This window comes from Apostichopus japonicus, chromosome 10, assembly GCF_037975245.1.
Source record: "Apostichopus japonicus isolate 1M-3 chromosome 10, ASM3797524v1, whole genome shotgun sequence".
NCBI classification, from domain to species: Eukaryota; Metazoa; Echinodermata; class Holothuroidea; order Aspidochirotida; family Stichopodidae; genus Apostichopus; species Apostichopus japonicus.
The window spans coordinates 6,831,325-6,846,404 of NC_092570.1; the positions used below are offsets into that span (position 1 = coordinate 6,831,325).

At 39.4% G+C, this 15,080-nt stretch overlaps 1 protein-coding gene and 1 long non-coding RNA gene across 3 annotated transcripts in view; one reads left to right on the plus strand and one right to left on the minus strand.

The window, feature by feature from the left end:
- The window catches only part of LOC139975129 (IgGFc-binding protein-like), a 96,540-nt gene extending 87,652 nt beyond the window's left edge, over positions 1-8,888 (plus strand). Inside the window, exons 47-56 of the mRNA XM_071982768.1 lie at positions 342-544; positions 1,094-1,268; positions 1,910-2,211; positions 2,359-2,514; positions 3,705-3,837; positions 5,131-5,304; positions 5,726-5,928; positions 6,324-6,644; positions 7,442-7,706; positions 8,447-8,888. Coding sequence (XP_071838869.1) covers positions 342-544; positions 1,094-1,268; positions 1,910-2,211; positions 2,359-2,514; positions 3,705-3,837; positions 5,131-5,304; positions 5,726-5,928; positions 6,324-6,644; positions 7,442-7,706; positions 8,447-8,664 — 2,150 coding nt within the window. The 3' untranslated portion in view covers positions 8,665-8,888. The remainder of the gene's footprint in view (positions 1-341; positions 545-1,093; positions 1,269-1,909; positions 2,212-2,358; positions 2,515-3,704; positions 3,838-5,130; positions 5,305-5,725; positions 5,929-6,323; positions 6,645-7,441; positions 7,707-8,446) is intronic.
- LOC139975133 (uncharacterized) overlaps positions 1-15,080 on the minus strand; it is a 171,225-nt gene that overhangs the window by 118,405 nt on the left and 37,740 nt on the right. The gene's annotated exons all lie outside the window — the stretch shown is intronic.

A 15,080-nucleotide genomic window follows, 5' to 3' on the forward strand; every position in this document is an offset into this window, starting at 1 on the left:
CTCAAAATAAGTTAATATGTAAAGTTTCAAATTAGTAAAAAGTAGATGTCTGGTTCATATTAAACTTGTTTTGTTACACAGTTACTATTAATAAAACATTGTATGCATGTGTAAATTACTCAATTACATTAATACATATGTCACATTAGATAATCAGTCATGTTTGATTTTAGGAGTTCATATAAAATGATTATCATTCACGACACTGTGTGTTTTTAAAATGTGATCTCTGTCCAAACCTGACCTGGGTGATATGTACACCACCACGTCCAGGTTTTGATCCAGTCTAGCTGTGTATTAAAAGGGTCCTAATTCTTGACTCTGGTCTCATGTAATTGCAGCTGGACCTTGTCCCGAGGGCATGATATACACAGCGGATGGCCCGGCCTGTCCCACCACCTGCTCCAGCAGAGATAATCCCATCGCCTGTGACATTCCAAATGTAGAGACGTGTGTCTGTCCAGATGGAAAGATTCTAGATGGAGATAAATGTGTTTATCCGAGAGAATGCGGATGCATCACTCCAGAGGATACCTACATCTCGGTATAAAGATCACATGTTCATTGTTGTCAATATGTTATGGTTACATTGGTAGTATAATGTATAAGTTATCTCAAAGATACTGTGAAATTAGTCAGTGACAATTTTATTAGTGAAGTTTATTTGACTGTGATGATAGTATGGAAGTATATATTTAGGTTTGTCATACCTCACAGCTAACATATAATGGTTTGTAGGTTATATGAGGTATATAATACCTCAATAGTGTACAAGTAATCTATGATTAAGTGAGGTATGTAATACTACTGCAAGGATATGACATATGTATGTGGGTGTTTATGAGGTATGTCATACCTCATAACTAATATCTAATGCTTTGTTGGTTACATGAGGTATTTAATACCTCATATAAGGTAGTTACACCATTGATTAAATGAGGCACACACTACTCTAAGGATGTAATAGAGGTATGTATTGATTTTATGAGGTATGCTCTACCTCATCATATGTGATACGTGTATTCAACTCATTATTTTTGGGTAACATCCTCAAGAATGGAATGTACCAGTTTTCATGTGTCTCTTCTTTCAGCCTGGCTCTGTCTATATCAATGAAGGATGTTCACAAAAGTGTACATGTATCCTGGGAGAGCTGGAGTGTGAGACCTACCAGTGTTCTGCTCAGGCCTCCTGCGAGGTGAAATCTGGAAACAGAGGCTGCTATTGTTCTGATGGATACGTTGGAAATGGCCAAGAGTGTGAGCTGGGTAGGTACCACATCAGATTTATTCCATTTCCAAGCCTGGCAAAAGTAGGTCAGGGGTCTGCAGCCTCAGTGGTCTTGAGTCACTTAGGGGGCTTGGAAGAGTATGGGATCAACAATAATGTTTTATGATTTTCGTAATATAATATAGGAATTAAAAAAATAAATTCATTTTATTGTTTGGCATGGATAAGGATGCATCAGGTAAGATCTTCTGCCTGCCCACCAGAGAAAAATCCGTAAAGCCTTGAATGTCTAAAGACTATAAAGGGGCCCATCGACATTATTGATCCCAAGCTGTAAATTATCTCTCAAATCCCTTGTGTATATCCTAATGTTTACTAGCAAATTAAAGCTCAGTTTAAACTCCTTCATTTGAACCCATGCAATTCTGGTCCGTTAGATATATGATATAATAAAAACTCATCTCAGATGTTGTATGTTATATAAAATAAAGCTATCAATGTACACCATTATTAAGGCAGTCTCTGCCCCATATATCTCACTGCATTGCATCTGCTTCAAGGGGGATGCCTGTGGACAGACCAGAATAGGTAGCCTACTGAAAGATCACAAGCACTCAATTTTTTATTTCTTTCTGGACTTCAAGACAAATATTCTCTCTAAATTCATCCTTCTTTTTAGCTGATTGTGAGTGCTTGATCTGGAACAACCTTCACATCCGGACGTTTGACCTGGTCAGCTACTCACACAACATCGGATGCGAGTATATAATGGTCGCCGACAGAACTGGAACAGCGCAATTCGAATTGTCCGGTATCTTTGCACAAACTCTGCCGACCGTGCTGACTGCGCTCAGATTAACATTCGAAGACAGGTCGTACGTCCTGGGAAGCGACGGCCAACTAACAGTAGGTGGTGTTACCGTGGGAACCACTTTCTCAGATGACATTGTCACTTTAGTCCGCCTGCCGGAAGCAAGCTCAGTAAGTAGATCTGTCTGTATTAATGTCAGAATATATGTCGGAATAAACAGTTGGACTTGTGCATCGAATGGTTTATTATAATCGTATCTTTCTCAAAACTGTTGATACGTTCACTGATGAAAGTCAATCTTCCCACCTTTTCCACAGATCCTTACGACTTCCTTTGGGCTTTCTATTCACTTTAGCATGTCAGGTGTGGCTTCTATTAAAGTGACCCCTGACATGAGGGGAGAAGTTTCTGGTTTGTGTGGAACCTGTAATGCCGATGCAGGTGATGAGTTGACCTTGCAGAGCGGAACTGTGGTAAGCCTCTTTTTGTTGCGCAAAAACTTCAAAATTCGATAAGATAAAAAACAAAAATTAAAAATTGGGTTCCATGGGAAAGGTTGGCCATTAGTTATCATATCAAGTGACACTTTTTGCTGTTATTCATCTGATAGGATTTCAATATTGGTTTTGTAGTTAGCCACGAAGACATAGTTGCAAGAAGTAGCTTAGAAGAACATGAAGTGCACACTTAGCTTGTATGTGAATCATGCTTTTATATAGTAGGGAAGTACGTAGTAGTTCTAGTCAGGTCAAACACATTTGAAGTGTCTGATATCATCTATGGTGGGAAGGAGTAATGCACAACTTTGGCTCAAATTCTGGTCACGTTCTTGTAGTCCCTCGTTTTCAGACCATGTTTTGTTGCTGTTGCTGGTCCTTGCCTGTGGAATTTTCTTCCTACTTATCTCAAAATGTGCTCCTCGGTTTGTCTTTTGAAATGTTAGCTTGAAACTTATCTTTTTAAGCTAGGTTTTGATGTCTAATCTCTTCTGCTTTCTTTTTGTATCTTTTTATGCGTTTTATTCATTTACTTCTCTTTATTCTTCTTTTGTTGTACGGTGCAACAGATTATTTTTTATAGTTGTGTCGCTTTATAAATTTTATTATTATTATTATCGTTATATGATAATTTCACAAGTTGTCTATAAACTTTGCATACTGTGGTAATATGCATATGTAGCTGCACTAATCCATTAGACAGTGTAGGTTAAAGCCAAGTTGAAACCACTTTTTTTAAAATCCAAACAGCCTCAATAAAAATGACTAAAATTGTTAACATGGCAAAAATAATTAAACATAAAATTAGAAAAAAATTAGACATAACTTAAATGTATGTGCAGTTAAGGAAATTTTCTAATTCTGGTGAACTCTGATCAAATCATTGAGAATATTTGCATAGCTGAAGGACAAAATTAAACCACAGAGCAAAATCAGAGGGATCATCATTACTGCTGTCAGCAAAATACAGATATGCATGCACAGATGATAACAAAAAAAAGTGGTTTTCCCCTGGGCTAAGGGATCCCTTGTTCTCTGGACCATAGGTTAAAACTAAACCATGCCTCCAGATAAAGAATGTCAGTGATTTCTTCAACTGCACTTAGCGCGTTTTAGTGCGTTGAAATAAAATTTAATTTTGTTGTTATTTTCTCCTGTATCTTAAGACCGGTGATCTAGTTGCCTTTGCTGCAAATTGGCTCACAGATGAATGTTTGGCGACTCCACAAACAACCGATTCTTGCAGCGGTGATGAGGTACAAGCTAGAGACAGGTGTTACTACCTCATCAATCCTAATGGTGAGTAGTAGACTACTTTGAAATGAGGTACAAGCCAGAAATATAGGTGTCACTACCTCAATAACATGAATGATGAGTAGTAGACTACTTTGTAATGAGGTACAAGCCAGAGATATAGGTGTCACTACCTCAATAACATGAATGATGAGTAGTAGACTACTTTGTAATGAGGTACAAGCCAGAGATATAGGTGTCACTACCTCAATAACATGAATGATGAGTAGTAGACTACTTTGTAATGAGGTACAAGCCAGAGATATAGGTGTCACTACCTCAATAACATGAATGATGAGTAGTAGACTACTTTGTAATGAGGTACAAGCTAGAGATATTGGTGTCACTACCTCAATAACATGAATGATGAGTAGTAGACTACTTTGTAATGAGGTACAAGCCAGAGGTATAGGTGTCACTACCTCAATAACATGAATGATGAGTAGTAGACTACTTTGTAATGAGGTACAAGCCAGAGATATAGGTGTCACTACCTCAATAACATGAATGATGAGTAGTAGACTACTTTGTAATGAGGTACAAGCTAGAGGTATAAGTGTCACTACCTCAATATCATGAATGATGAGTAGTAGACTACTTTGTAATGAGGTACAAGCTAGAGATATTGGTGTCACTACCTCAATAACATGAATGATGAGTAGTAGACTACTTTGTAATGAGGTACAAGCCAGAGGTATAGGTGTCACTACCTCAATAACATGAATGATGAGTAGTAGACTACTTTGTAATGAGGTACAAGCCAGAGATATAGGTGTCACTACCTCAATAACATGAATGATGAGTAGTAGACTACTTTGTAATGAGGTACAAGCCAGAGATATAGGTGTCACTACCTCAATAACATGAATGATGAGTAGTAGACTACTTAAGAATGAGGTACAAGCCAGAGATATAGGTGTCACTACCTCAATAACATGAATGATGAGTAGAAGATTACTTCTTGTTAATGAGGTACAAGCCAGAGATATAAGTGTCACTACCTCATTAACACTAATGGTGAGTAAAAGACTACTTGGGAATGAGGTACAAGCTAGAGATAAAGGTGTTACTACCTCATTAATCTTAATGGTGAGTAGTTGAGTCAAAGAAAAAATTCATCTAGTCAATATTACTTTCTTCTTCTTCTTGGTAAATGTAGCAAAAATAGTGGAATTATTGTAATTTCAGTAAGACACCAGAAGTACCACATATTAGTAGATGATGATTGTATTACATGTTACAATCTCAATTTGAATTCATTTTCAGTTTTCAATATTAATATTTTTTAAATTTCTGCAGGTATCTTTGCCGATTGTCACGACTTTGTTATTCCCGATTCACACTACGAGACCTGCATCAAAGATTTCTGTGTAGACGAAGCCTCCATCATAGACTGCTTCGCTGTGTACGCCACAAAGTGTCATGCTGCAGGGGGACCAGTCGTTAACTGGAGAACTGAAATACCTGACTGTGGTTAGTAATGGCTTGAGGTTGCTGTGCTTATACCAAATTTAGTCAGGGGAGGGAGGAAGGGGGGAGGGGAAGGAAGATCTGGTTAGGGGAAGGGGTGTATGTTTGGGAGAATATTTTGTCATGTTTAGTTTAGTTTAGAGAACCAAGGATCAGGAAGCCTTACAGTAGCTTATTTGAGATCCTATCCGTGTTAGATTGTGTAGATGTGGTGATGCTTGATCACTTATTAAATGGGCAAACAGGATCAGAAATTGACTGGTGATATTGTACCAGCATTCCAATTTACTATTAAAAATTAGGCCTGGCATAGAAAAAGTGAAAATGGAAGACACTACACATTATCTTTTTGTCTGTCTATCCATTTGGGACTTAATTTCTGTACAGTAGGGGAAAAACTTCACAATTATTTCTTTGCTTTTAGAAATGACTTGCCCAGCCTCTACTACTTATGCAACATGTGCATCTGCCTGCACACCAAGCTGTGTGGATCTAGACGGCAGTGAAGACTGTCTCCACGGGTGCATTGAGACCTGTTCTTGTAACTTTGGCTCAATCTTGAAAGACGGAGGGTGTGTCAAAGAGACGGAGTGCGACTGCTACACTGAGGAATACGGTATCATAGACGTAAGTTAATCATACTGCTACACTGAGGAATACAGTATCATAGACGTGAGTTAATCATACTGCTACAGTGAGCAATACGGTATCATAGACATAAGTTAATCATACTGCTACACTGAGGAAGAAAGTATCACAGATGTATGTTAATTTTTTTGGGAGTTGAAATGCGGGGGGGGGGGGGTGGAGGGGGGCTTTGGTGGGGCAGATGGTTTAGGTAAAAAAGTCTTAATGGTTTGTTATATTGAGTCAGTGTATAGAGTACTTTGGCTGTATCTTGATGGATGGAGAGTGCAGTCAAGATCCAGAGTGTGAATGTTTCATTGAGGACTACAGTATCATAGTTTAAGTCTTTACAATCTTAACTGGTAACCCTTTCATTCTCTTCCTTGCCTCTTCAGGAAGGTATAGTCCTGGTCAACGATGACTGCACAGCGACCTACGAATGTATTGATGGAACCGTTCAGACTAACGGGGAGTACGTCTGCTCACCAGATGCATTCTGTGGTGTGAAGGATGAAGTACAAGGATGTCACTGCAACGAAGGTTTCGAGGGAGACGGTGAAACTTGCGAGCAGGTCGCCCAAGCTCCAGCTGACTGTTATGAACTGTTTCTTAGCGGAGAGACATTGGACGGTGTTTACACCATCGCCCCTCCCGGCTATCCTGGTGGATCCTTGGAGGTCTACTGTGACATGACCACTGATGGAGGTGGTTGGACGGTATGTTCTTTTCTTGCAATACTAATGTATCACAATGACTTTTATGGTCATCTGTACCCCTCCATCTCCTCCCCCCCCCCACACCTAAAGGAGCTATAGAAAGTAGCACATTCTGTACAGATGGAAGGATATGCCACATATTCTCCCCATTGACTTATGCAGTAACATTGTCATAGTGTTATGGTTTCAACCAGCACAAACTACCTCCCACTTATATAGCTGACATAGCTGTCTCCCTGTTCCTACCCTTCTCCTCTACCCTGTCCCCTCTCTGCCCCCCCCCCTTCTCCCCTTCCACATTATCTGACATTAGCTAGAAGCATATACTCCATAGAAAGTAAGATTGATCTCTAATGTCTGCTTTTGACTGGTAGAAAGTATTTCTCATTTGATAGCTTTCAGATTCAGCTGTTCATGGCACCAATCCATACCATGATTGCAAAAGAGTTTTAACTACAAGAGGTTGAATTTTTTAGTCAATGATTTCTAAACCTATTCATGCCTCAAGGGGTTTCTTACTCTACTCTCCGTCCATCCGAAGACATAAAAATAGGTGGAAATTCCTTCAGTAACCAAGTCGTTTTCTTACTCCGTACCTCCATATAATGCACTGCAACTCATTTGACCAAGAAACCAAAACCTGAAACATCTATAAATCCCCCCCTCCCCCCCCCCTCTTTCCATCGTCCATGTGCCTGTCTTGATTCAAACAGTATAGGCTAAACTAGAAAGACAACAGTGATCATCTATTCCATGTATCCTTATTAAACGTCTTTCTCATATTTTACCTTTGCCAGGTTTTCCAAAATAGGCAAGACTTGAGTGTGGACTTCAACCGCGGTTGGGACGATTACAAGAACGGCTTTGGGGACGTCAACGGTGATTACTGGTTGGGTAACGAGGCCATTCATTACATCACTAACCAGAGGGAGACCAGCATGCGAATCGAACTGACAAACACATTTAGTATGAGTTCTTACGGTCTTTATGGAGTCTTCAGGGTCTCAGCGGAAGAGGACAAATACCGAATCCACTGGCAATACACATCAGGAACTTTCTTATGTGAGTACTTATAAATTTTTCAGTATTGCAGTCAAAACATGCTAGATTGACCAAACTGATCACTAATGCCTGAAAGTTTTCATTTCATTTTCTTTTAACCGTCAGCCCATTTTGCTATTGACTGACACATTTTTGGATTCGATGATAATCGTAACCAATGCAGTCATGATGGCGTGTTCGTGGGTGAGCGTGTGTGTGACGGTGATGCCTAACTTGTAAACATGATATTTCAAGTAAAAAGCCATGGATACTTTCATTCTTCATATGTGATGCGTCGTATTGAGAGGAAGGAACCTATTGTTTTTTGTGGAAGTCAAAGATCATCTGACGTCACCAGACATCAAAAACTGAAAACCTTGTGAACATGATATCTCAAGATGGGAATCATGGATACTTTTCATTCACGGTATCCATATATGTCACATTGAGAGAAAGAACCATATTGTTTTTGTTGGGGGCCAAAGGTCATCTGAGGTCACCAGATGTCCAAATCTGAAAACTTTGTAAACACTATATCTCAAGTTAGGAAGCATGGTTACTTCTCATACTTACCATGTGGATGTGTTATATTGAGTAATGGAACTTTGTTCTGTTTAGTGGAGGTCAAAGATTTAGCATAAAATTTAATCCTCTAAACTAATGACAGCAAACCTATGTTACTTTTCAAACCACATACAGCTGTCGTTCATTGAAATAAATCGAGTCAATTTCTTCTTCCCTGTTTTTCCTTATCATTACAGTTAATGCTTTAACTAGTCACAATGACATGCCATTCACGACCTCTGACCGGGACAATGATAACAGGCTTGAGGGTAACTGCGCCGTGATCGGCACCGGTGGCTGGTGGTATAATGATTGCTTTTATTCTAATCTCAACGGTCAGGATAGAGATCAATTCTACTTCAGTCCATTCCATGCCAGTAAATCCCAGATGAAGGTACGACCAAGCAGTCCTTGAAGTACAAGTTATGAAAGCAGAATCTACAAATTGCAAACAGATTTATAAACATGTGCAATGGGTTTTTCTTATAATTTTTTTTTTATCACTTTTCCAGTTAAGTTCGGCATAATAATTTTTTTTTTGATTTTCAAATGTTTCAAACTTTTGATGCTCACTTTATTGATCTAACTTAAAATAAAATATCGAATGGAATAAAGCATTTGTAAAGATAATTAAAATAACCGACTTTTCTCATATTTCAGTCTGTGTAGGGTAAGATGTCGTCGATGTTATGGGTTGTGTATGGCGTTGGAGCTGAAAAAAAAGCCTAACTTGAATAACAGCTGTCGATGATGGGTAATTATCCATGGGGATAACCAATTGAGGAAACAGTAACATCTATGATTTGAAACATATGGCTTCTATTACTTCAGTCAAGATGGAAGCTACTATAGGTTTAATCTATGTTGTGATTAAAACTATTTGGAAGTAATGGAAAAGTAGGTGCAGAGGTGGGTTGTGTGGGTGGGTCTGAACTAGAGTGATAATGGTAACATTTTTTTAAATGAAAAAAAAAACTGAATTGATGTGTAACCTTCACAGGTATAATGGAAATGTCAAGTAGGCTACTATCAAAATATGTGGTTGCCATGGTGACTGAGGTCAAAAGGTCACATGATCTAAGGTCAAATGTATATTTTTAGTGTAGTTTTGCTGGCGATGAGATATGCAACGTCGTGGATTGCCCTCTTGTTTAATTGGGAATCACCTTTCCCCCTCCACTCAGTCCATACATGTGGCAAAAGGAAGTGTGCTAGGTTGCACAAGATGACTGACATGTGACCAGTGTTGCCCACATATATATGCTAGAATATCAAATAATGGTCACTCATGTTGAATGTTTAGCAAACATTTTGCTGCCCTTAGGTATTTTAATTCAAACGAGAAATGATTTTGCCTATTCAAACTGTTATTTTCTGTATTGCTAATAAGAGAAAGATAAAGAAATTTTAGGTAAGATGTTTAAGGACAATTAGTTAATTTCATCAAATCACACAAAACTCAAACACCTGTAACTCCAAACACAAGTACCACCCAACATTAGTAGGCCTACCTCCCAACACTAGTGTCTCCAAACACTAGTAACTCCAAACACGAGCACCTCCATGACCGGTGACTCTAAACAGTAAATTTAAACACTAGTACCTTCCAACACAAGTACCTTCCAACACTAGTACCTCTAAACACTAGCAAATCTAAACACTAGCACCTCCAAATGCAAGTGACTCTAAATATTTGAAAATTTAAACACTAGTACCTTCCAACACTAGTACCTCCAACCACTAGTAAGTCAAAAAACTAGTACCTCTAAACACTAGTAACTCCAAACACAAGCACCTCCAAACACAAGTGACTCTAAACATTTGTAAATTTAAACACTAGTGCCTTCCAACACTAGTACCTCCAACACTAGTGTCTCCAGACACTATAGTACCTCTTAAAACTATAGCACCTTAAACAATATCCAAAAACTAGTGACCCTAAATATTAGTAAATTTAAACACTAGTACATTCCAACACTAGTACCTTCCAACAATGGCACCTCCAAACACTAGTGTCTCCAAACGCTAGTAACTCCAAACACTGTAGTACCTCTAAACACTAGCACCCTAAGCAATAGCACATCCAAAAACTAGTGACTCTAAACACTAGCAAATCTAAACACTAGCACCTCCAAACACAAGTGACTCTAAATATTTGTAAATTTAAACATTAGTACATCCAAACACTAGTGTCTCCAAACACTAGTAACACCAAACACGATAGTACCTCTAAACACTAGCACCCCTAAACAATAGCACATCCAAAAACTAGTGACTTTAAATATTTGTAAATTTAAACACTAGCACCTCCAACACATTAGTGACTCTAAATATTAGTTAATTTAAACACTAGTACTTGAACTCCAACCACTAGTGTCTCCAAAAACTAGTAACTCCAAACACTAGCAACTCCAAACACTAATGACTCTGAATACTGCATTTGTGCAGAGATAGAGGCTTACCTTTTCTGATGGTTCATATTCTTTGGGTTCTTCAATTTAGTAGATAAGAAGGGCTTCTAGTGGAGGTCAAGGTATATGATTGAAAATTCAGGACCAATAAAAAAAAAAAAAGGAAATCTAAAGTTATGACATGCACACAAACACACGAATAAACATCGCTGACAGGCTGGGAGCACTATAGTTACTAGACAAGATGAAACCAAAAAAAAAATAATCAATTCCGTTTGCTCCTAAGATTGTCCTCATTGCCTAAAGTATCTACGAGTTCTCTTTTCCTATTTGCAAAATACCAGGTTCGTGAAGTTTCTCTTCGACCTTACAACCTACAAGGGACATAGCACAAACCGTTACTGCTTAAATTGTTGAAAGCTTAAATGAAGAGCACCCTGAACTATGCGCTGTGGATAATTTAATCGGATACGTACGAAAGCCGTTTCGTTATGACAAAGTGACAACAACAACAAAACAATTTAAATTCTGTTCTCTCTCTCTCTCTCTTTTTTGTTTCTAGATTAATATATTTTTGAACGGGTGTTTCTCCGAATACACAAGCATATTTCTCTGTATAACATCCTTAGCGAAATATATTTTATGATGTTCAAACTGAATAAATCTTGTACTTTTATAGAAACATTAATAAACTGGAAAATCAAAAGCTGGATGGGACAAGTACCGTATCTAGTGATCTTTTCCATTCGACATTTTGCAGTTAATTAAATACATACAGTAATTCTCGTAACTCTTCGAATTTCAGTTTGGAATTTTAAAAAGTTGAAACAATTTCCTTCATGGGGCCAAGTAGAAGAAATGAATTGGAGCCTTCGTCGCTGGACAGCATTAATTCACTCCCCTTAGCGAGAGTCTTTTTGTCGATTTCCTCAAACGCCTATGTGTAATCTTTAAGCAATGATCATCTTTAAGTCCTTGTAGAAAGGTACGTACGGTGCAGGCGCGTATCCAGGATTTTCAAACCCGGGGGGCGCGAATTACTATCTAAGCGGAGCGCCACCATCGGTTGGCGCGCAGCGTACAAGAAAATTTCTTCTTTTGATACCCCCCAGATCACCGGAGACGGCACTTCTCGGGCTTGAAATGACCAACCAGATGTACAATTTTTGCCTGAGAACCAAGTATTTCCTAATAGTTTTTTTTTCCATCCATAACCTTTTTGAAGATTGTCAACCCGGCACACATCACGTTCGACCTGATGGCATCTCCTGTGGGTCTTTGCTTTTGTAGGTGATTCTACGTCGCGGCCCATAATACCCGTCAGCCCCACTTTTCAAGGTTTTAAGCCCCATATTTGTTCAGAATTTGAAAATTCACATTTCTCGTGAATAAACTCAGTTCAAAACATACCCATAATGTTGTACAAAATTTCATCTATGGACAACCAATATAGAAAAACTTCCATCAACCCCTAACAGACCGGTCAAAATTGCACGAGTAGAGGGAAGTGTGATGCAGAATGTTGGTCAGAAATTTTCGAAACTTCAGACACAGTTAATTTATTGGTGTACAAATATTAAAACCTCTTATAACGGCTATTATAAAACTTGGTTGAAGGAAATGAAAAAATAGCAGATATTTCCGAAACCGAACACTACACACATAGGCGTAGGAGGCGCGGCGGCAGTGGCGGAGCTAGGGGTATTGGTCAGGAGGGGTGAGAATGGTCTGTAGGGGCGCTTTCGACACTATCTAAGCGGAGCGCCACCACTGGTTGGCGCGTAGCGTACAGAAAATTTTTGAGTAAAGATACTCCCTAGATCGCCGGAAATGACCCTTTCCGGGCCTGGCTAATTTGCAGATAAACGAAGAATAAGGTGTCATCGCCAAATTACACCAACAAAATGTGACAAATGTCAATAAGTAGATGAGAGCGCAATAAAAAAGTCAATAATCTAGAATAAGTAAAAAGTGGTAAAGAGCTGAAAAAGGCGCCAGCAGTCCATTTGAGTCCGTCAGGGGGGCATCCGCCCCCATAACCGTATGGACGCTCCGCCACTGCGCGGCGGGGGTGCAGCCCCTAATTCGCCATTACTAATGTAAAAGAGAGTTTTGACATAATTGGACCTCCGTGCTTTTTATACATCTACATGAGACATGTCGTTGTTTACATTAGCATCCCGCGGTATACTGCGCAATTTTAACGGAACGTACGGTACATGATGGCATGCGATGTAATAACCGAGGCTTGCTTATATGATATTGACATTAACACGTTGAGCGCGCGCGAAAATTTTTGGTTATTTTTTCAGGCAAGTCGGACAGTTTTGAGGCTTTTCATCCTGAAACGCCATTTTCATGCTCACTGATATGATGTGATATCTGCTGTTTGCGTTACAAATTCAAACAGGCGCGTAGCGAGGGATTTGTCAAGGGAGGGGCGAAGCCTGTAGGCAAATTATCTAAGCGTAGCGCCACCATAGGTTGGCGCGAAGCGTACAAGAAAATTTTGGCCGAAAATGCCTCCCAGATCGCTGGAAATGGCACTACCCAGGACCATTTGTTAGCGCGAAGCGTACACGCAAATTTTGGCCAAAAATGTCTCCCAGATCGCTGGAAATGACACTTCCCAGGCCTTGTAAGTTGCATCTAAGCACTTTCTATTTTGAAATTACTTAGCGATATCATTTAAAAAAATGCTGAATGGGGGGGGGGGGACGGGCGGTCGCCCCCATCCCAAAAATCGTCATGTTCCCCGACGACGCCGTCGAGTTCGAGACCAGCCACAGTTGGTTTCATAGCACAATTCTACACACGCGTTATGATAGACCATATATAGTATATATATAGATCATTAGTGAGAGAGGAAAATGGAAACGTCAAAAAATGGAGTTGTCGGTGTAAGGGGTAGGGTGAGTCACACATTTACGAAATCATTGATCCGTCACTGGCTACCCTTCAGCGCTGTAATGATGTCACTGTTCCTCTTTCTCTTCCCGATGTCTTCGCGCTTTTCTTTTACTCCCTCCTTTTTTCCTTTTTCTCTCTTTCTTCATTTTCTTTTCCCTTCCTTCCTCTCCTCCTCCTCTTTTTCCCCCTTTTTTCCTTTTTTCTTTTCTCTCCTCTTTTTCCTACCCGGGGGGCGCGCGCCCCCAACGCCCCCCCCTGGATACGCACCTGATACATGCAATACAGACACAACTCTTTAAATGTACATTAATATTCACACAGATTGAAACAGATTGAAAGAGGAAGGTGCAAACTGCATTATCAGTACGCGGCTGGTACGGTACGGTGCCAGCATTATTTTAATATATGACAGCATTAATTTGAATTTATGTCCACATCAAATCAATTTTATGTAGACATAAAAAAGTCCTGCCTCCTGATATGTCGTCATAATTTCTGAATTTTGTCCACTGTGGCCCACCATACACGTTGTGATATTTGAGAGTGCACACAATTATGAGAGCCTATACTACAAATTTGGCTATCTCTACACGGGACAGCAACGTTACAATTAGTTGCATTGAGACCGTCGGTATAATGCGCTATATAAATAAGTTATTTAAACAAAATACATTGTGTTTATTGAGCACGATAAATGCAAAAATGTTTGCAGACAATGGTAGGGACTATTAGCCAAACAAATCACAGGAAATTTGGAAACGCATCATTGACTGCTTTCAGCATGAAACATCTTTGTAACGGGAGTATTTTTAACCTTCTACTTTGCGGTTGATTGTTATCATTTATTTGTTTTGAAAAAAATTCAATCATCTATACAAAGGATTGGAAGGAATGTTGTAGCCTGTTCCCACGAACGCGGGCTTGCTTCACTCTTGATCGACCTATCGAGGCTAGGGCAAGTTGATCCACCCTTTTACTCCGTGGGAACGGAGCAAGCCCGAGCTTGATCAAGCCCCTCATGAGAGGTGGAGTTAGGACAGCTAAGCCCGGGTAAACGATAATCAATGTAAATAAACTATTGCCTTAATTGGGGTGTAAAAGATACGATGGATTTTATCAGTTGTGGTTTCCGCCGCTTGCTTATTTCTGTATCGACATAAACTGTGTCTATTTCCATATTGGTTGTGCATGTGTACAATGGACCGATGCAGCGAGAATGAAGGAATAACGTAAGGCATTGCTGAGTAGTAGGCCTACACAGTGTATAGCTGCCCGTGTATATCCGCATACATACAGTATAAAGTTTGAGCTGCTTTCTTGAAGACGTCCAGATAACCGGAAAGGCCATTATTATTATTTTATTATTATTATTATTATCGATATTTTCCTGTACAATATATCGCAGAAGTAGACAGAGCGAAGTATGTGGTCGGAAGATGAAGTATTGGCATTTGATGCGACGAAAATAATATGTCGAAACTTGATGGGACATGCCGCAACGCTCCAGTGT